The following is a 23,301-nucleotide window of genomic DNA, read 5'->3' on the forward strand; positions in this document are numbered from 1 at the left end:
GTCTTATTTGTGCCCCAATTATACTGGATGTGTATGTATTACACAAGAGATCGCACTTCTGGCTGAAGTTTCTTCCAGGACATTGCCTCCTCATTCCGTAATCTTGAATCCTTGGCCTTTGACAAATATTTGGGTACTGAAGGGAATTGTTAAGGGTCTCTGTGGCGGGATGATCAGGGTCGGAGACCCTTGAGGGGCTAAAAGGGACCGCGCGCAGGTAGGTTTGAAACCTGAATGTCAATCTTTTTTTCTCCTTATTTGACTTCTTGATGTTTCCACCCATTTGGGAAAACAATCTCGATCACCTTCGCAGGGCGGGTTCCCGACAAGCTGCTGGCCTGAACAAAGGCTGGTGGGCGTGTTCCCGCCCGCGGCCCGCGTTGGACCGCGCCGAGGGTGGGAGACCCTCCCCGCGCCCAGCCGCGGGTATAAAGAGGTCGGCAGCCAGCGCCGGGCAGCTCCGGGCGTCGCAGGGAGAAGGCTCGCCTCGTCGGTTGCATCCGTCCGACTACCTCTTGGACACCACGAAGATGGCACCCGTTGGGGGCAAAAAGGCCAAGAAGGTGAGTCGCCAGCGGACCCGAGGGCGCTCTCGGGCCCGGCCCAGCAGCTCTGTACCGCAGCCTAGGCGAGCGCAGAGGGCCCCGGAGCCCCGCTTGGACCCAGCCTCCTCCTACCCCACCTCCGACCGAGATGTGCTTCCACAACTTCTCCTGCAGGACCCCAAAGCTCCTCTGAGCACCCCCGCTCCTGCCCCACGCCCAGCGCGCCTCTCTCGGCCCTCCGCTCCCGGCCCGCTGCGGACCAGGGTGCCCCCTAGAGCTCTCTATGGGATCCTCGCCTCCCACCCACAGGCACCCTCTGAGCGACCCCCCGACGCGAGGGCGTCCCCTGAGCTCTGAGACCCCCAACGCCTTCCGTGTACCGCACCCCGACACCAGAAAACTCCCCCGGAGATGCTGCTCCTAGCCCCACAGGCGCGTTCCCGCCCCCACGGCGGTGGCACAGGTGGCGCCCGCGACGCGCGGGGATGCTCCGGGTCTGCGCCCCGCGCGGGCCGGGTGGGGAGGAGCGCGCGGCGCCGGCTCCGACCGTTTCCCGCCCCGCGCCGGGACCCGGCGCCAGGTCCTCGCGGCGCCCGCCAGCTGCACCCAAGGCCCAGGCGTTGGTTGGGCGATGGTAGGTTCTCACCTGCTATTTGTTTCCGCGATCTCCAGAAAAATGCACCACGCGAGCTTCAAAAACACGGTTTAAGAAAAAAAAATGGGCAGAGTGACTGTAAGATACTGAGGATAGGCTGTTAATAAGATTTTAAAATCTTTGGCCGGGCGCGGTGGCACACGCCTGTAATCCCAGCACTCTGGGAGGCCGAGGCGGGCGGATCACTGGAGGTCAGGAGTTCGAGACCAGCCTGAGCAAGAGCGAGACCCCCCGTCTCTACTAAAAAATAGAAAGAAATTAGCTAGCTAACTAAAAATATGTAGAAAAAATTAGCCGGACTACATGCCTGTAGTCCTAGCCACTCGGGAGGCTGAGGCAGGAGGATCGCTTGAGCCCAGGAGTTTGAGGTTGCTGTGAGCTAGGCTGATGCCACAGCACTCTAGCCCGGGTGACAGAGTGAGACTCTGTCTAAAAAAACAAAACAAAACAAAACAAAACAAAAAAACAAAAAAAAAAACACCCAGCAGTTCCAGCTCCTGATTAACAAGTCCATCTCTTGGCCTTCCCAGCGGTTTGTTGGGACGACTGTCTTCAGTCAAAGACGGTCGGCCTTCCTCTAGTTTGGGAAATGGCTGGATGGATGGACTGACTGCGGGGGAGTGTGGTTGGAGGCGTGGGAAGAGAGAAAAGGATGGAGGGAGGAGGGAAGAGGGAATATACTTGACCCTTTGGTACCAAAACGCCCAGCTCCAGGCCCGGGGCGACAGAGGCCTCTGGGAGGTGGTAGGGGGGAGGACGGGGCCAGGCCCACTGTATCCCTTGGTTGTAAGGACCCCAAGGGCGGGTCCACCTCTCATCCTCAGCGCCCACCCTGCTGGGAAACCACCCTGGGTGACCTCCAAATCCAAAAGACCTGTACACAAGGGAAAAGGTTAATTCAGTCAAATATTTTAAATGCCATGCAGCATTAATGGCTACGTGTTGATGGCGTGAGGTGTTGAGATGGCAAGCGATTATAGGCTGTCACCAGTTAAAGTAAGTTAAGAATTTCTCCAGCCTGAGCAAGAGTGAGACCCCGTCTCTACTAAAAATAGAAAGAAATGATTTGACAGCTAAAAAATATATACAGAGAAAAAATCAGCCAGCCGGGCATGGTGGCGCATGCCTGTAGTCCCAGCTACTCGGGAGGCTGGGGCAGTAGGATCGCTTGAGCCCAGGAGTTTGAGGTTGCTGTGAGCTGGGCTGACGCCACGGCACTCTAGCCCAGGCAACAGAGCAAGACTCTGTCTCAAAAAAAGAAAAAAAAAAAAAGAATTTCTGCCAATCCATGAATGCACTAAATGAATAGTCCATGTAGACGGGAAAGGATGATTCCTATAGAGATTTAATTGTGTGTGTGTTGGGGGCGGGGGGTGGTATTCACATAGCTATGGATTCTAACCCATTCCCCAAACTCATACTTAGCAAATTTAACATTTTAAAGAATTATCTTTAAAGGATTATCTAGGCCGGGCTTGATGGCTCATGCCTGTAATCCTAGCACTCTGGGAGGCCGAGGCGGGTGGATCGCTCAAGGTCAGGAGTTCGAGACCAGCCTGAGCAAGAGCGAGACTCCGGCTCTACTAAAGAAATAGGAAGAAATTAGCGGTACAACTAAAAATATATAGAAAAATTAGCTGGGCATGGTGGCGCATGCCTGTAGTCCCAGCTACTTGGGAGGCTGAGGCAGGAGGATCACTTGAACCCGGGAGTTTGAGGTTGCTGTGAGCTAGGCTGACGCCACGGCACTCTAGCCCGGGCAACAGAGTGAGACTCTGTCTCAAAAAAAAAAAAAAAAAAAAGGATTATCTAAGCAACAGATGGTCATAAAACGAAAAAAAAAATGTTTCCTCAGTACCTTGTTTCCATATATATGTCAGTGCTAAAACATTGACAATAACATGTCTCCATATTTGAGTTTAAAATTAAAATATATGTTACAAAACTAACACATGTTCATTATAAACAACTAGGAAAAGCAGAGAGAACAGTGCCTGCTAAATGTTAGTATATATTCTGCTAGTTTGTTGTCTAGGCAAATATGTACTTTTTAAACAAAAATGGGCTGATATTATGCATACTATTTTGTAACATTTTTGCAAAACAATATCGTTTTTTATAGCACATTCCTTTTTTAAAAAAATTTGTTTAGTTTAGGGACAGAAAATCCTGAAGTCCCGGTGATTAAAACATGCAGTAGAATCTAAGAGATAGTATTTCTAGATGAAATTGCTCAGAAAATTTATGAACAGCATGGTAATTGAATCGCCACCACCCACCCCACCACCAAATATCAGCTTTTTAGCTGTACCATGTTTTAAAATGTTGTGGTACTAAAGTTTAAAAACACAAGTTCAATGAGAGCTGCTAAGTGCCAAAATGTCATGAATGATTTCACCCAAATGCAAGTTAGTAGCAAGTCATATCTCGTGTGTGACCCTTTCTCATGTTTTTGATATAACTGCACTGGCAGCAGTACACACACACACACACACACACACACATATATATATATGTTGTTGTTGTTAATTGGGTCATAATAAGCAAAGTTGTAGTTTTAAGATGTAGCATTTAGATACATTGTAATCATGACAAATATTGGGTCTCAAAATTATATGTGAGCCATTCTATATTTTTGTATTTGCTTGTTATCTTATGGACTTCCAGGCTTGAAAATTTTCTGATCTGAAAGGTCTGTTAGAGAGCAATACCCCTCCCACTGCTCTAAGGTAAAAATGTCAATTTCCTCTCCCTGAGCACGGGCTGTCCAAATGGCATGGGGAAGGGGCAGCGGAGGGAAAGAGGATTAAAATGAGGGAGGCTCTAAGAAGGTGACAAGGAATTAGGATGTAAAATCCTCTGTATGAATGCCTCTTACAGATTTATGTAATGCTTGTTATTATATCAACATTTGTTTTATCCACGTTATTGGTGGTAAATGAAACACAATAGGTAAGTACATCCCAAGTTATTCCTTTACAGTTTTTTCAGGACTGTCCACCCCCTACACCCATTTAAAATCCAATCTAGATATCATTTAAGAATGAAAGAGTCAGGTCCCCATCTGGGAGACCTTGTGTAAATTACTCAAGACCTTGTGTAATTCCTCATTTGTTAAAATCAGAGAGAGACCGACATTGAATGGAGGGTTCCTTTTATTTTTAAAGTCTTTGATTCTTTGAAATTACAAAAAAGTGGTTATACTAGAAAATTACTTTGTAGTTCACAAAAGCCTTTAAAAATATTTCAAAATTGTCTATTGAACATTAACAGCAGGATGATGAATGCATAGTATTGTAAATGGAATAGGTGTGGAGATTGGGCTGGAAATTCATTTACAAATACTTTATTTACTGGTCTTTTTCCTGTTCTTGTCATAGAGCGCAGAATGTGCATACTCATAACTTCCTAGACTTTGTAACATAGTTACCTATGTGGAAACTGAATTTTAACATCAAAGGTAGAAGTCTTTAAGTGATTTGGTAGAATCTTTTTCAAACATAACATCTTCCCACGGTATTCTTCAAACACTCTTTAATGTGTTCTGAAAGACACCTTCGCCCCCAGCACATATATACAAGTTTTCATTATATTAATATGAGCATTGTAGTTGTTTGCCTTATAGGTAGCCATGAATTTATGTATTTAAAAAAATGTGTACACTTGTATTTTTCTGAAAATTGTAAAGTAATCATACCTCTCAAGAATATGTTAGCAAAAGTAATAAAAATGGAAAATTATCTTTAAAACTCACCTAACTCCTTTTTCCCCCTTATCTGTAATTTTAGGGCATCCTAGAACGTTTAAATGCTGGAGAGGTTGTGATTGGAGATGGAGGCTTTGTCTTCGCGCTGGAGAAGAGGGGCTATGTAAAGGCAGGCCCCTGGACCCCAGAAGCCGCTGTGGAGCACCCAGAAGCAGGTTGGTGCAGAGCTCTATTCCACATTCTCATAAAAGGCACTATGTTGACCCAAGTCTAGGAGTATATCTTCAAATGGGTAAGTTCATGCAACATTTTCCAAATTCGTGTTACTGCCTGCTGGGCACTGTGCTAGGTACATGAGTGCAGGTTCACATGTCGGATAAGCACAGTGGCCCTCCTTGGTTCTATCAGCTATCTACCTCCTAGTCCCTGCCCCTCTAGATGAGTCTGGAACCCCTGCCCCTCACTCTAGAGTAGTCTGGACCCTAGCTCACTGCCGCCTTCTCTGCTCCTTCCTCTTTCACCAGTCTAGCTGACCTCGACTTCGATGCATAGGATCCATCCAACCCCAGCACTTCGCCTGGGAGTGCCTTGATCTCCTCCTCACCTCCAGGGAACTTTTCTTCCACCTTCATGTCAGCAACCCACTCCTAGACTTTGCCATTACTAGAGCTCCCCACTTTCTGACCACCTCCTATCTTTTCTGCACATTCTCTGTAGTACTCCCACCCCTCAGCCTCATCAAGACCCCCAGTCCTTTGTCCAGGTCAGTTTAGTGTTTATTATCCATTCTCTCCCATGTGTCTGGCCTTTGCTCCTCACCCACTGTAGGCACCACATCATAATCACTGTCTTGTAGATAAGCTTGACCTCCACTGTATATTTACCAACTAGTTAAATTCATAGTATTTTACCCCAGCCCTATTTAAATTCAATTATCTACCTATTCTGCACCTGCACCCACATATCTTAATCTCATTTTACTTTTTTTTAAATTTTTTAAAATTTATAAAAAAATTGAGACAGAGTCTCACTTTGTTGCCCAGGCTAGAGCGAGTGCCGTGGCATCAGCCTAGCTCACAGCAACCTCAAACTCCTGGACTTAAGCGATCCTACTGCCTCAGCCTCCCAAGTAGCTGGGACTACAGGCATGTGCGACCATGCCCGGCTAATTTTTTCTATATATATTTTTAGTTGGCCAGATAATTTCTTTCTATTTTTAGTAGAGATGGGGTCTTGCTCTTGCTCAGGCTGGTCTTGAACTTCTGAGCTCAAACAATCCTCCCGCCTCGGCCTCCCAGAGTGCTAGGATTATAGGCGAGAGCCACCGCACCCCGGCCTCATTTTACTTTTTTGACTACGAATCTTTTATCACCAGGAAGGTAAGTGGGATAGAGCCTGAGGGGGTAAATGCTATCTTCCAAGGCAAGGCAGGGTCCTCAGCAGGAGGGAAGCATTGATCTCTGAAAAGGGAGGACTGGGCCATTTCTGCAGACTCAGGGAGTTCAGGGGGGATCTGGATGTTCAAGGTTCTTGGGTGAATCCACCCATATGTCTTCACTCCCAGCCTCAGGGTCCCAGTTCTTCCTAATCAGAGCCCTGACTGTGGCATAGCAGGCTTGCCTGGTTGAGGGCTCTGCTCCTATATAACTCAGTCCTGGGCCAAATCTTCAGCTCATTCTGTTCTCTAGCTGCAGGGGATGGGTCTCTTTATGTCCCACCCAGGAGACCCTCAGACTTTCATACTTTGTCTTAAGTTGGGGATAATTCATCCTTAGCCTTGCATTGTCTTACTCCAGTGCATTGATGCTACCCCACAATAGCCATCTGATTCCATAGTCCTTGTATTTGCTTCTTCCCCTGAACCTCTCAGACATCTGAGATACTGCACCTGCTAGTGCATTCCCTTCCAAGGATGGCCCGCCCCCAACCTTGGCTCACCAGAGGGGAATGCTTTTAACAGTTGCACCCCTAGAGCATTTGAGGAGTTAGCAGTTCTGCTACCACAAGTGATGAGTGGGTGCTCACTATCCGCTGGCTGGAGGGAAATCCAGCTCCAAAATGACGCTTTCAGAGTTGTTTCCTAGAACTGGTCCTGGCTCCAACTGTTGCAGGTCAGGCCACCCAGGAGACAAATTCTGAAGTGGAGACTTGTGTTTTATTAGAAAGTGCTTTTAAGAGACAATCCTGGCGAGGTGTGGTGGCTCACCCCTGTAATCCCAGCACTTTGGGAGGCCAAGACAGGAGGATCGCTTGAGACCAGCAGTTTGAGACCAGCCATAGCAAGACCTTGTCTCTACAAAAAAATTTTAAAAATTAGCGGGGCATGGTGGTGCATACCTATAGTCCCAGCTACTCAGGAGGCTGAGGCAGGAGGATCACTTGAGCCCAGGAGTTTGAGGTTGCTGTGAGCTAGGCTGATGCCACGGCACTCTAACCTGGGCAACAGAGTGAGACTCTGTCTCAAAAAAAAAAAAAAAAAAAATTTCAGATTCCTAGGCCCCACTTACAGAAATTTGAGTTCATTACGTCTGTGGGGGGCTATAGGAAACTGAGTTTATAATCATTGTCCCCAGGTGATTGTGAAATGAAGCACACTTTATGAAATACTGCCCTTAAGTGTTTTAAGGAACACAATGAAATAATCATTTAAGAACCTAGAGGGAGGATTTCAAATATACCTATGATTTGCTTCTTATGGTCTGCTTACCATGTTAAACTCAGAATATAATATTTCTTGGACCAAATTGATACTAACGGTAAACTACCCTTGCCCAAACCCTGCCATATAGACAAAATAGGACTTTTATTTAAACCACAAGTTTCAATTTTGTAAGTCACATTTTAAAAAAAGATTATGTGTTAGAGGAGCTCAAGAGTAATCGCTCTGATATTTTCTTCAATTTTACTAGTGCAAAAACAGCACATTTTATCTCTTGGCCATCTGTGTCCTGAGTATTTTGAGCTTATTTAGGGATATTGAGCATTTGCTCTCCTTTTTCTTGTGGGAGCTCCATGCATTTCAAGAATTAATAAAAACTCCGTGTGACACTGAGTCATTAGATTTAATCCCTTCTGCTATGGACTAAAATCCCACATATTTGACTCTGCCAGCAACCAGCTCAAATTCTGTCAACCACAGCAGACTACAGGATACATCAGAAAAGACAAATCTCCTGTAACATATCTTCTTAGGACCATCCTCAGAGGCCAGTCGCTGTATTGACCCTTGAGGAGTCAGAGAGATGAAAGGTGTTTAAAATCTTCAAGCTGTGAATGAAAGTTGTGATCAGTTTCCATGCTTTTAATGCAAATACGTATCTGCAAGTGCTTTTGTAGCTTACACTGAGCGATAGCTATTAATAGTATTGATACAACCCTGAAGAATTTTCCTGCAAGCTGGACTTCACTTGAAACATTGCCTGGGCCTGACATTTTAGTGCTAGAGGCAGCAAGAAAGAGAAGGTTATGCTACAGGCCTGAAATCCCTTATCCAAATCAGTTTGGGGCCAAATGTGTCTTGGAATTCAGAAGTTTCGGTATTTTACAAAGTTAATACAGTGCATGTGCTGTATATCATGTAACACTCTCTTTGGGCCCTGAAACACCCCCATTATCAAACACATTAATACTTTTTTTTGCATCAAAATATATGACTACCCTCACTAATTGAGATACAATTATGAATACTTTCATGTTAGCTCGGGTAACATTTTGCTCCCAAATGATTTTGCTGCAAACATATTATTCCACTAAAGAAATACTGTAGAATTTTATTTGACCTTTTAGAGTTTGCTATAGAATTTCAAAAACTTGCATTTCTCAAGCTAAATCTATAAGGCTAATACTTAACTATTCACTGTACATATATAACCATGTAATGATGTGCATTTTGCCTCTGTGATGTTAAAATAAAACTAATGAGGAGTTTAAGGCCATAAAATGAAGGTAATTAATTAGTATATGTGGTGTCATTATGTCACAGGGACCAGTCACATGCTATTATGGGTTAGAGGATGAATCTAGGAACCTTATGATGAGGAAAAATAGGAAATAGCAGTTCAAAGGATATCCAGAAATAATCAGCCTAACTCTCCTGCTAAAGTTTATGCCCAAAGTTGTGGCTCTTGTACTCAGTGGAAGCAGCATTGACTTCAGCAATGAATTCAGGTTCTGGGGTCTGGAGGAGTTTGGGGAACCTGCAGTTATAACACTTGCCCCCAGGTGATTCTAAGATGGGTCATACTTAGAGAAGCATTGCAGTTTTTAAGAAGCACAATGGAATAACCAAATTAAGAGTGAGGAGTTGGCCTGCACGGTAGCTCACGCCGGTAATGCCAGCACTCCAGGAGGCCAAGGTGGGAGGATAGCTTGAGCTCAGGAGTTTGAGACTAGCCTGAGCAAGAGCAAGACTCCCTCTCTGCTAAAAATAGAAAAAAAAAAAGCTGGGCGTCCTGGTACCTGCCTGTAGTCCCAGCTACGAGGGAGGCTGAGGCAGGAGGATCACTTGAGCCCAGGAGTTTGAGGTTGCTGTGAGCTATGATAATGCCACTGCACTCTAGCCCTGGTGACAGAGCAAGACTCTGTCTCAAAAAAAAAAAAAAGAATGAGTAGTTGTCTTCAACGGTTTGGGGTCATTGCCCTCTGGAAAAATCTGATACAAGTTTGTAGACCTTCTGCACTGTAAAATGTACAATTTGCATACATTTCCAGGGTTTTTTTGTGGAATCTCTGGAAATCCATTCAAGTCCGCATGGGTGGGCTTCCTGGCTATTGTAAGGTTTCTTTGAAGTAGCCGGTGCCAGAGAAAGAAAGCAGAGTAGAAAGGGATAAGTAAAGAGGCTTTATTGGAGCACTGCCGGGTGGGGGTAACGAGTCCCTGAGAAAGAGGGACCTGGGCGAGCCTCAGGGGACCCACAGAGTGGTACCAGAGAGGCCGCGCCACCCAGAAGTCTGAGTGGGTTTATATAAGTTCTTAGGACTGGGGGATGGGAGTTTCTTCAGCCAGGAGATGTCGGTGCTAGGAGTGAGGAATTTCTTTGTTTCAGCTTTGGGGCGAGTATTGAGGGATAGGAGGGACTTCTTTTTTCATTAGGGAGGGGAGGGGTACCTGCCACCAGCCTTACAGCTATAAGCCGTTTCATCCTAATGCCCAGAAACCTAGTCTGTAGGCCCTTCCCCCTCTCCAACCACAGCAGCTCTGGGTTTATCTAGTTGATGTATGGGACTCCCTTAAGACATTTTTAATTGGTTCTGTTACTAAGTTTGAAACTCACTAATTTAGGCATGCTTTTAAGGTCCCACTGAGAACTAAAGTTTCCATGATTTTAAAAATCATGGAAAAGGTTTGGCTTCAAGCTTAAAATACCATTTTCTAAAAATTTAAAAACTTTTATTCCTCACTTATTTGTCCATTTAAAAAAGAAAACCGAGGTTTCTATATTCCAGGCACCTGGTATACAAAGTCGTCTCTAGTCTGAATCCGTGAAAGGTTAAGAACTCCAATGTCCTAGTAATTTTCTAGCCTCTGATATAGTTGCTTCTCCAGACCTTTGGATTTTATAGGCCTCTGAAATTTCAAAATAAATTTCAGGGCCCTATATAGGATTGCCGGTTTCTTACTTTTTCCAGTTAATTCCCCTAACAAAAACAAACACCATCCTGGTCTCACTATCATTTTATAAAATGAGTATTTTTTTTCACCATCATAGAATGGCAGTTCTCGACACTGCTGAAAACAAGGATCAGTTGGGGAACCCTTTAAAAAAATGCCACTCCCAAACCAATTAAATTAGAGTATCTATGGATTTGACCCTAGATTCTATCATTTTTAACAAACTTGCTGAGGATGTAATGAGCAACCAGACTTTGGACCACTATTTTAGAGCAAAGGATAATTTTTTAAATTGAATACATTTAGCTATATGGAAAAAAATTCCCACCATACTTCCTGCAGCTGGGCAAACTTTGCCACTTGGTATTCATCCATGGACCTGTGTTTGAGAACCTTGCTCCATTTCTTACTCCACTTTGTTACAAGAATTATCCTTAAAAAACACAGGAATCACATCACTCAATTGCTTAAAAACTGTACCTATTTCCCCAAAACCTTAACCCCAGCCACTCAGACTACTTGTCACTCCCCCAAATGCCACGCCTGTTCCTTCCTTGTTGTCTTTGCTCAGACTGTTCCCTCTTTAGAGAATGCCCTTCCTCACCTTCTCTGCCTGGTGATAATGCTGAATTCTTCAAAGTACAGCTCAAATGATTCCTCCTCTGTGGGACCTCCCTCACCCCTTCACCCCATGTGCTTGGTAGAAATTATCTCTTTTTCCAGCATAGCCCAAGCACACCTTGCTGCAGTCAGTTATTTTTGGACAGATTATTAAATTCTCCAAGAACAGGACAATGGGTTGTTCATCCTTGTGTCTGTGAGTGCCTTCCACAAATACAGTCAATGAAAGATGAACAAAGTAAAACAATGAACATGATGAACAAATACAGGAAGGTGAGCACTCCCTCTGACCACCTATCCATACGGTCGTAGGAGGTTTGCAGGAGTTGCCACGAGACTTCAGATCTATCTCTCATTAACCCCCAAGATGTGCGAACATCAAGCAACCAGAAATTTCAGCAGTTATTTTCATGTTTGTTTATCCGAGAGCCCTTTGAAAACATCAGGATTATAAACTGATAGAAATTATACCTCTCCCCATTCAATCTCCCAGTTCGCCAGCTTCATCGAGAGTTCCTCAGAGCTGGATCGAACGTCATGCAGACTTTCACCTTCTATGCAAGTGAAGACAAGCTGGAGAACAGGGGCAACTATGTGTTAGAGAAGATATCCGTGAGTAAAACTATCCGTGGAACTCTTAGAAGGTCATTGTAGACGCACATGTTATCTATCACCAAAGCTCTCCTAGAAAAAGATGTTGACCCTCTTCAGAGTTTTGTTTTATTTCTAGTAATATAAAATGGAGAGATGTGAATAACAGCCTTAGGTTTTAGCTGGGAGTCCCCCAGATTAACAGAAAGGCATTTAATGAAGCAGATTAAAGAAGAGGTATTTAATAATTAATTGTTCTCCTCCTCTCTTCACTAAGTTGCTGAGTTAAGTGGGCATCCGTACAAATTCTTACATCCTTATATTTTTTTAATGTGGCATAACTTCAGGGAAAAGATTATAGGCACAAAGAGTCAGTAAACCTGGAATAGTGCCTGACTCAGCCATGATCTACTTTGTAATGTTGGGCAAACCAGTTACCCCATCAGGGCTGAGGTTTCTTCATCTCTAAAATGAAAAGGAAGTTCTAAAATTCCATGAGTCTGCAGTGCTAGGTTTTTTGGGGGGAGGATTTTTTTTTTCAAGGATAACAATCAACTTTTAATATCTAAATAATTAGAAAAGAACTTACTAGTTATGCATTTATCTGTTAGTTGAGAAAATGCATGACAAAAAAAAGTCAAGCATTCTGTATTCAAATTGAATTTTTATCTTACTAATCATAAAAACAAATTATCACCACCACTATTTGCTAGGTATTCTTCTAAATGCAGTTTAGGCTTTGGAAGATACCAGATCATATCCTTTTATGTAAAAATTTTTACCATCTCACCCATCTTTGGAATAATGTAATGTTCTAGATACTACCATTAGATTTATTGTTATTGTCACTATTATTAGTGTTGTTATTGCAAACTGCTCAACTTGGTAAAGCATTGAACTATTCCATAACTGTCATTTTCTGGAATAAAATCACTACTGTAAACACACAACTGAGATGTAGATGTTTGAATAATAATTTTGTTTCGATTTCACATGAAAAGTTTGATGTATCAATGTATTCACTCATTTTAGGGACGGAAAGTCAATGAAGCTGCTTGTGACATTGCCCGGGAAGTGGCTGATGAGGGAGATGCATTAGTAGCAGGAGGTGTGAGTCAGACACCCTCGTACCTTAGCTGCAAGAGTGAAATCGAAGTTAAAAAAATATTTCAGCAACAGCTAGAGGTCTTTATGAAGAAGAATGTGGACTTCTTGATCGCAGAGGTAAACAAAGTTATGATCAAAGATAAGACAAATACACTGAGTACATTTTCTCTACCTTTTGCTTTTGTAAGGACTGTGTGGGATTAGGTGCCAATCATAACTGGTATAACAATAGTAACATTTAGTTTTTGAAATTTTTTTCCAATTTAGGGCTTCTGCCAAACTTGACTCAGTTTATCAAATATAGTGTTTCCAAGCTTTTTGAGTGCAATTCACAGTAAGAAATCTCCATTCTACTCTATTCAGTTTAAAAAATGCTAATGGGTCACCACTCTGAGTTTGAAAAACACTTATCTAGTGATAATTAACTTATTAAGCAATAGGACAAATTTTCAGATTGTTTTGGGAGAAACAAGGTTAAATTTACCCTCATTTTAACTTATTTCAGTATTTTGAACATGTTGAAGAAGCTGTGTGGGCAGTTGAAGCTTTGAAAGTATCTGGCAAACCAGTGGCAGCGACCATGTGCATTGGCCCAGAAGGAGATTTGCACGGAGTGTCCCCTGGGGAGTGTGCAGTGCGCCTGGTGAAAGCAGGTGATGATAGATGTTGGTCAGTTTGCAATGAGTGGGTCTTAAAATAACATACCAATCCACATCCATCCATGAATCAGCATATACTGTTTTGTTAACAAGAAAACCATTAATTTGCTTTTTTAGTAATATTAATACCATTATTGAGTCTCAAAGGAAAAAAGCTTTAAAAATACACACACACACACACACACACACACCCCAACCTTTTGAAAGGAGTAATCAGACTTATGCTGGAAGCTTAACACCTAGAAATGAGGTCTTTAAACATTAATAACTTCAAAGTTAGTTGCCCTCTTTGTCAGTCAGTTTCTCATTCTCATAAATTACTAGTATACTTTGCTTTTTGTAATTGGTGTAATAAATCAGAAAATCATTTAATATAAAATACCGACCTAACATATATTTTTATATAATTTCGATTCCTAATATCAGGTCTCGTTTCAATTAGGAGAAACTCACAGACTGTTTTCAAAACTGCCTCATTAGGCTGGGCGTGGTGACTCACGCCTATAATCCTAACACTCTGGGAGGCAGAGGAGGGCGGATGGTTTGAGCTCAGGAGTTCGAAACCAGCCTGAGCAAGAGCTCAGCTCAAAAAAAAACAAAAACAAAAACAAAACTGCCTCCTTTTAAAACCAAGGAATAATTCAGAGTCAGTGGAAGAGTAATAAGAAATTTTGACTGGCTATTTGTTTAATTTCTTTTTTTTTTATTTATGTATTTTTTTTTAGACAGAGTCTCACTCTGTTGCCCAGACTAGAGTGCCGTTGCATCAGCCTAGCTCACAGCAACCTTCAATCCCTGGGCTCAAGCAATCTTCCTGTCTCAGCCTCCCGAATAGCTGGAACTACAGACACATACGCCACCACACTTGTCTAATTTTTCTGTTTTTAGTAGAGACAGGGTCTCGCTCCTGCTCAGGCTGGTCTCAAACTCCTGACCTCAAGTGATCCTCCCTCCTTGGCCTCCCAGAGTGCTGGGATTACAGGCGTGAGGCACTGCACCTGGCCAGTTTAATTTCTGATTTTTATCCAACTCCTGATTTTTCATTAAAATCACCTTCATGTTTGTCATTAACAATAACAAATATTTAGATTTAGGAATGAAATTGGATAATCCTAATTTTTTCTTTTCTTTTTTTTTTTTTTTTGAGACAAAGTCTTGCTCCTTTGCCCAGGCTAAAGTACCGTGGCATCAGCCTAGCTCACAGCAACCTCAAACTCCTGGGCTCAAGCAATCCTCCTGCCTCAGCCTCCCATGTAGCTGGGACTACAGGCACACACCACCACGCCCAGCTTTTTTTTTTTTCTATTTTTAGTAGAGATGGGGTCTCATTCTTGCTCAGGCTGGTCTCAAACTCCTGACCTCTATTGATCCTCCCGCCTCAGCCTCCCAGAGTGCTAGGATTACAGGCATGAGCCATCGTGCCCGGCCAATAATCCTAATTTTTGATGGAAAATATAAAAATGGAGGGAGGGCAAGTTAACATTTTTCAAAAGGATAAGAGGAGGCCTTCATCATCCCCATTGTTAACTGGCATGGATGCTTGGCCTGCGTCTATGCCTTCCTTGATTCTGTTCAGCATAGGTGACCACAATTTTGATATTGCTGTACCCTGTTTATACCCTTCATTGCATTTCTCACTTATCTCATTAATCTGTTTAGTGTCTGACTCCCTCACTAGATTATAAGATCCATAAGGCAGAGACTATGTTTGATTGCGTACTGAGTACCCTGTGCCTAGCACATTATAGATCCTTAATATCTATCAGCCAGGGGTGGTGGCTCATGCCTGTAATCCTAGCACTTTAGAAGGCTGAGGTGGGAGGATCGCTTGAGACCAGGTGTACAAGACCAGCCTGAGCAAGGGTGAGATCAAGTCACAAAAAAAAAAAGAAAAAAAAGAAAACTTTGATGGGTATGGTGGTGTGTGCCTGTAGTTCCAGCTACTTGGGAGCTGAGGCAGGAGCAAAGCTTAAGCCCAGGAGTTTGAGGTTGCAGTGAGCTATGATGACACCACTGCACTCCAGCCCAGTAGACAGAGCAAGACCCTGTCTCAAAAACATAAAAGAAAAGAAAAGAAAAGAAATATCTGTCTCATAAACCTAGTCCATTTTCCAATGTTTAGTTCAAATTCTACCTCCATGTATCCTTGCATAATCATCCCTACCCCAAGTGATTACCTCCTCATCTCAGCAACTACAACACTTACTATTTATACCACTCATTTGGAATGTCCTAGTCTACATTTGCCAATCGGTGAGAATGTTAATAGGGTTCTCATGGTCAAATACATTTAGAAAATGCAGTGTTAAACCAAGTGAAGCAGGTATCTTTACTGTGAAACTTATCAAAATCTTTGATATGTCCATATATATTGTCAGTCTCCCAGACGGGGTTGCAGTAAATAGCTATTTCCTAACTTAATTGATCATCGAACCTTATTTTCATAGACCAAACCTTAGGAAACCCTGTGCTAAATTGTAAAATCCTTGATGTCAGGGACTATGTTTTACATTTATATTTCTGTATAGCCCCTTGCAAGGAGACTTACACCTAACAGACATCCAATAAACAGCCAGTGGTTGATTAATTCATTAGTGTAATAAGTTAAGCAAAGAAAGAGAAACTCTGGTAGCACAACATTTAAAACAACAACAACGACAAAGGTATTCAAGATCTAAGTGAGGATATAGAGTAAGCTGTTGAATATGCAAGTGTGGAAGCCAATGGGAAGGTCAGGGTTGGAGAGAGAAATGTTGGGAGAGATTCAGATGTCGATCGTATTGAAAGCCCTGGGACTGAAAAGGAAAAATGGAGATGACTCAGTGGGATGCTGGGACTCTCCAGTTGGGAGTTGCAGCCTTGAGGGGGAGCCAGCACAGAACATTAAAAAAACAGCAGCCAAGGAGGGAGGAACAGTGGGAGAGTGTGTGGAAGGTCTCAGAAGCCAAAAGAAGGGGAATGTCCATGAGCAGAGAAGTGGCAAGTGGCCCACTAGGTTAAGTGCTGCTGAGACATCAAGTAAGATGAGGACAGAGAAGCAGCTGCTGGATGTGGTAAGATTGAGTCATTGGCAACTTTGACAAAAGCTGTTTCAGAGGAAAGACAGGGAATTCAGCCTGTGTGGAGCAAGAATGGAGAACAAAGTGCAGGCACAGCCTAGTGAGGACTGCTGAGACACCTGCCACTCAACACTGGATGCCACAGGTTGTGGCATCAGCTCTGCAGCTCCTAGGAGCTCAATGTTGGGGTCACTCTCATTGCATCCAGAAAGAATCTCTCCTGCCCTTGTTCTTGCTATCTCTGTATCCAAGATACAAAATCCTAGGCCATGAGTCCATCAAAAAAGTCCTTCTTGGAGGTGGAAACAATCCAAGAGTCTATCAACAGATAAACGGATAAACAAAATGCAGTATCTCCATACAATGGAATATTATTCAGCCATAAAAAGCAATGAAGTTTTCAAACATGCCACAATAGGGATGAACCTTGGAAACATCATGCTAAGTGAAATAAGCTAGGCACAAAAGGACAAATATATGATTTTACTTATATGAAATATCTATTAATAGAATAGGAAAATCCATAGAGACAGAAAGTAGATTAGAGCAGCAGTCCCCAACCTTTTTGGCAGCAGAGACCGGTTTCATGGAAGACAATTTTTCCATGGGACAGGGGTTGGTGGGGGACGCGGAGCTCAGGCAGTGATGCAGGCAGTGGGGAGTGGCTGTATAGATGAAGCTTCACTCACTCACCCGTAGCTCACCTTCTGCTGTGTGCCCCCCCCCAGGATGAGGTGGGGGCAGTGCTGGGAGAAGTGGTGGAGTTCTGTGGCCCAGTCCCTAACAGGCCATGGCCCAAGGGTTGGGGACTGCAGGATTAGATTAGAGGTTACCAGGAGCTAGGGGGAGAAGGAATAGGGAGTTATTGTTTAATGGGTACAGAGTTTCTCTTTGGGGTGATGAAAAATTTTGATAAGAATAGTGGTGATAGTTACACAATATTGTGAATGCAATTAATGCCACATAAAATGGTTAAAATGGCCAATTTTATGTAATACATATTTTACCACAATTTTTAAAATTAAATAAAAAGAAAAGAATAAAAGGCCTACTTGAGAATTCCTCCCATTTTGAGAGGATAGAATAAAAGAATTATGTCATATTGCCTCTTCAAATCTTCTGGAGGATCATGTCTAACGTTTGCCATGATAAATCATCTTTGGTCCAGATATAATTAAGAGCATAATGACTATAAAGAAAGCTTTTGGAAAAAAATGAGGTTTCAGCCACATGCAGTGGCTCATGCCTGTTAATCCCAGCACGCTGGAGGCCAAGGTGAGAGGATCGCTTGAGGCCAGGAGTTCAGGGCTGCAGTGAGCTATGATCACACCACTGCACTCCAGCCTGGCAACATAGCGAGATTCTGTCTTGTAAAATAATTTTGTAAAAAAATGAGGTTTATAAAACATATTTTATTCTCACTAAATCAAACTTCACAGCAACAAATTTTACAAGTAAACTTCAGGAAGACAATCCCATATAGTTGTGAGTCTTGGGAGGCTAAAATGTAAATGAAACGCTTGTTATTAATAAAATGATTGATAGGCTGGTAACCACATTGAGTAGCTGAAGTCAAAGGATTTTTGAGATTTTTTTTCCCCAAACTATTAAGTCTAGACCTAAAATTTCTTCGGAAAAAACACACTTCTGAAAAAGGATAGTGAAATTACTAAACCGGCCTGATGAAAGGAACATTTATTTACACCTCAAGTAAGCAGTATGGTAAACACGGGTGCAATCTAGCAGCTGGGAGTGTTGAAAAATCATTGTGCTTGCAACAATGTCAAACATTGAAAAATGGACTACTAACATTTGAAGTAAAAAGAAAAAAACTCTAACAATGATTTTTTTTTTTTGAGAAAAGATGGACAGCCAAGTGTTCATAAATGACACTTCAATTATACCAGACTCTTAGAAGCACTTTTCACAGAAAGCACTTCCTGCCTGGTGGTAATCATTCTTACTCAAAGGCAAGACAGTTTGGGGAGAGTAAGGACCCAGTGCTGTACTTGCAATTCATCATTCCTCATGAAAGCTTCCTGAGTAAGGGAGGAGAGTTGAGCCTGCTGGAATCTGGTGCATCCCTAAAGCTAACATGTTCTTACCGCTTGCAGGAGCCTCCATCGTGGGTGTGAACTGCCATTTTGACCCCACGATTAGTTTGCAGACGGTGAAGCTCATGAAAGAAGGCTTGGAGGCTGCCGGACTGAAAGCTCACCTGATGAGTCAGCCCTTGGCCTACCACACTCCCGACTGCAACAAGCAGGGATTCATCGATCTCCCTGAATTCCCCTTTGGTAAGACAGACCTTTTATAAGTAGTCTCGATATCTTTGATAAATTCCAAATAAATCTACAGCCAGAGAAGTTTTGTCATAGTAAAGAGATGGCTGCATATCTCATCTCTTGCCCTTAGTTTGTGTCCCTGCAGCCAAAACCCCTTGATACTGCACAGTAGCAGAAGGAAAAGATGAGATCACCTAGCAAAAAACACCTGTGAACTTAAATGTAAAACCAGAGGTCAATCAGCATCTAAATAGACAACTCATGGGTCCTACTTTTCTGCTGTTGAAAAGGATGCCCTCCAGCAGGGATTTGGTTCTGGTTCCAGCTTCATTGCTGAGTTAGGAAAATCCTTGAGTTCCTCTAGAGCTCAACTTTCTCACTAGAAATATAAGAAGGGTAGACCAGTCACCTCCAAGGTCCTTTTCTCCAATTTTGAATGTTACTCAGATACTCCAGAGTTTGGGGGGTGGGGGCAAAATACCATCATCGCATGGCTATTTAACAAATTTTAACGCAGGGATGAAGCAGATGAAGTGAGGTAATATTTGCAAGCTAGGCAGGGTTTGGGAAGTGGGGATGAGTCTACCTTGAAAATAGAGCCAGAGTGGTCAGCAGGGCAGAGCACGGCTGGCCTCCTATTCTGTTCTAGGGTCCTTGTACCATATCCGATATTCTACGGACACCCTCAGATAAGTGAGATATTGTAAAATGTAATCACTCTGGAAGAACCATGGAGGAAGAGTGGCAAGGCATTCTTGTTATTTATTGCTGTGTAACATATTACTGCAAAACTTAGTGGCTTAAAAAAACTGAAAATTTATTATCTCACAGTTTCCGTGGGTCAAGAATTCAAGAACAGCTTTGCTGAGTTATTTGGTTCAGAGTCTCTTAAGAGGTTGCAGTCCAGATATTGGCTGGGGCTGTAGTCATCTGAATGCCTGATGGGAGCTGGGGATCTGCTTCCAAGCTCACGTATTAACAGTTGGCTGTTTGCCATCGGTGTCCATTTCTTGCTGTCTGCTGACTGGAGGCCTCAGTAACTCACCTTCCTGTTATGACGCTGGAGTGTTCTTACAGCATGGCAGCTGGCTTCCCCAGGGGGGTGCTCCAAGAAAGAGCAAGGCAGGTTATACTTTTTTAATAACCTTTCCTCTGGAGCCACATGCCATTCCTCCTGCCATAGTCTATTGATCTCAGAGGCCACCCTGTTATGATGCAGAAGGGGACTGCACAGGGTGAGAGCATCAGAGGCAGGGATCAGTGGGAACCATCGTAAAGTCCGGATACCATAACATGTAAAACTGGATATATAAATGCAAGGTAGCTAGTAGTTTCAAAAGTTTAAGAATTGAATATTGACAACTTACATAATTCGTTTATTGAAAATTACATACTTACAGCTATTTATCTTGAATTTTTTTATAAAAAGAATTCATAATGCATAATGGCATAATACCATTTATTACAGGACTGGAACCCAGAGTTGCCACCAGATGGGATATTCACAAGTATGCCAGGGAGGCTTACAACCTGGGGGTCAGGTACATTGGCGGGTGCTGTGGATTCGAGCCCTACCACATCAGGGCAATCGCAGAGGAGCTGGCCCCAGAAAGGGGGTTTTTGCCACCAGCTTCAGAAAAACATGGCAGCTGGGGAAGTGGTTTGGACATGCACACCAAACCCTGGATTAGAGCAAGGTAAGGACCTTTACGCCACATTTACTAACCCAAACTCAATTAGATTATGAATATGTCCAAGTGAGGCCATTAAAGAGTACAACTAATTTGCTCTGTGATGATGAAGAATCAGTCATCTTCCTTAAATTCTCTCAGAGATGTTTATAAAACATACTTATGGGGTGATTTCTGGAGAAAGCTTTAAGAATATAGAATGTAAATAATGTACATGACAGTTAAAAGTGATTTGATGCTCTAGTAAAGCATCATCCATGTGGTGGATACCAACATTGAATTGCATTTATTTTTAAGGGTTAAGTATAACTTAAGTATAACAAATACTAATTAAGTGTCTGTTCTGTGTCAAGCATGATTTTTGGAGCTGGGAATGCAATGGTAAATAAAATAGGCAAGGTCTTTGCCCTGAGAGCTTACATTTGGGGGTGGGGGGCAGATTAATAATAAACAAACAAATTTTATGTCAGGCACTGAGCAGGGCACTGACATAAAATTTATAGAAATGGTTCCTGGCTTAGGGACTCTCATGATATACTGGGGAAAATGCATAAGAAAGCTAATGTGTTATACTGTGGTAGCTGCTTTAGTAGAGACATAAATAGAAAAGTAACAAGAGAAGCGAATGACTATTGCTGCCTAATAGAAAGATATTTTAGAAGAAGGGTTTTGGGGGCTGGGTTTTGAAGGCTAAGTAGGCCTCCACCAGGTGGAGAAAGAAGGGGATGGCGGATGGGTGCTCTGAGCAGAGGGAGCAGTTCTGCTCTGTTCAACAGACATTAACTGAGCGTGACTATCAGATGCTGTTGTGGATCCTGAGGTAGCAAGCTGAACAAGGTACAGCCCTGTCCTCAAAGAGCTAGCAATCTAGTAGGCAGAGAGATAAACAGGTATAGTAAGTTCAAGGATGAAGAGATACACAGGTGTGCAGGGTCTGAGCTCATGGCCCACATGGGGCAAAAGGCAGAGCCAGGTTAGTGAAGGATTTCTAAGAAAGCTGACACCTGAGCTGCATTTTGAAAGAGGAATTAAGTTGCCAAAGAAACAGCCTGCCGAAGGCACTGAGAAGTTGAAAGAGAATGATGTATTGCGAAACTAGAAGTTTGAGAATACCAGAGACAGAATTTGATGGAAGACACATTCCAGGAGGAGGAGGAGGTCTTTTTTTCATGCTCAGGAGCTACGTAGGAGCTCATCCCAAAGGCAGCAAGGAACCTGGAGGGTCTCAAGCAGCCCAGGGAGGTTAGATTTGCAAGTTAGCGAGTTGTAATAGCCTTGTGAGGAAGCCTTGCCAGGAGGGATGCCAGGTGTGCTGAAGTTCGAACTAGAAGGCACAATCTACAGAGTTCAGAGGTGCAGAAGCAATCGAGGCTTTGGGAAAGAGCAGCGCAGGTGGACTCAGCTGGTGAAAGTGGAGAGGTAGCGTACATAGGATAGAAAGTATCCCTATTCTAAGTTATCCTGATACGTATATTAAAAGAAGAAATTCAAAGTAATTTTAGATCTACATGTTCTGGGGTTGGGGAGTTTTAGTCCAGATTAATAGTGTGTTTTAATGGACATCCTCTTAAAGGACAAAGATGGCTCCATGACACAAAGACAGACACGAGGAGAGGAGTCTGATGTTGTGTGTCTTGTTCACGCAGGGCCAGGAAAGAATACTGGGAGAATCTTCGGATAGCCTCAGGCAGGCCATACAACCCTTCATTGTCAAAGCCAGATGCCTGGGGAGTGACCAAAGGAACAGCTGAGCTGATGCAGCAGAAAGAAGCCACAACTGAGCAGCAGCTGAAAGAGCTCTTTGAAAAACAAAAAATCAGATCTGCAGAGTAGCCTCAATGGAACCTATTTTTGGTGAATACCTTGATGTTTGGGCCACAGTTTCTATACGAATAAGGAGAAAATAGTTAAAAGGTAGTGCTTGTGTTAATGCCAGCCTACACATATAATTGGTATTAGCTGGAGGAAATAGACTTACAAATAGCACTTGACAGCTTTAAAAGTATGTGTTAGAAATTTACTTAGAGGCAAAATAAGTACCAAGTAAATCTTAAACAGGTTTACTAAGCATCCACCATGTATAAGGCATTATGGAAATCACTGCAGCAAAGGAAAAGTAATTCAGACATTAATCTCACTTCAAGAAGTTGGTAGGCTAGCAAGGAGGACAGGACAGGAACTGTCATAAATGACTCGGCAACCAGCCAGGGGCAGATAAAGTGCTATGGAAAGTGGCCTCCAAGCTCTTTCGAACATAACTGTTAGTAAGGAACACAATTTATATAATGACACAGGAAAACATATAGCATATAACCATTGAAATTAAGTGTGGTCCATTCTGGTATTTTCTGTTCTATTCCTTTCCATCCTATTTCACTAATAAAACATGCTGATTGAGACCCTTCAAATTGAGTTTTATGATCCATTAATGGGTTTTGGCTCACAGTTTGAAAAACATTGCTATGGGACACTTCAGATATGGGGACCATCCTACTTAAGTTTATTCTTATAAGATTAGTCATATGGGACCTGATCAATGTGTCCAAAGCCCAGAGTCTCAGAGTTCTTCTATTTCCTGACTCATTTCTACCACTAAGAAACATAGAACAATAGGGAGGAAGAAATTGCTGCTTCAGCCCTCTCCATCCTGGTCAAAACTGGATCCACCTAATCCCTCCAGTCCATAAAGCTGAGGAAGATGAACTTGGGTTACTTTGTAGCTTAAAAAAAAAAGTATAATAAGAAAAAAGTAGATTCTCCAAATCTAGCCA

General features: G+C 42.8%; 1 protein-coding gene across 1 annotated transcript; it reads left to right on the plus strand.

Annotated features, from left to right (window-relative positions):
* The first annotated feature begins 412 nt into the window (after nt 1-412).
* On the plus strand, nt 413-22,938 carry BHMT (betaine--homocysteine S-methyltransferase). Its single transcript, XM_045566185.1, has 8 exons — nt 413-563; nt 4,989-5,121; nt 11,632-11,750; nt 12,762-12,953; nt 13,342-13,489; nt 18,669-18,851; nt 20,308-20,536; nt 22,177-22,938. The coding sequence occupies exons 1-8, from the start codon at nt 531-533 to the stop codon at nt 22,361-22,363; spliced, it is 1,224 nt and encodes a 407-aa protein (XP_045422141.1). The 5' UTR covers nt 413-530; the 3' UTR covers nt 22,364-22,938.
* Nucleotides 22,939-23,301: the final 363 nt, after the last annotated feature.

Source organism: Lemur catta, chromosome 12 (assembly GCF_020740605.2).
Source record: "Lemur catta isolate mLemCat1 chromosome 12, mLemCat1.pri, whole genome shotgun sequence".
Classification (NCBI taxonomy): domain Eukaryota; kingdom Metazoa; phylum Chordata; class Mammalia; order Primates; family Lemuridae; genus Lemur; species Lemur catta.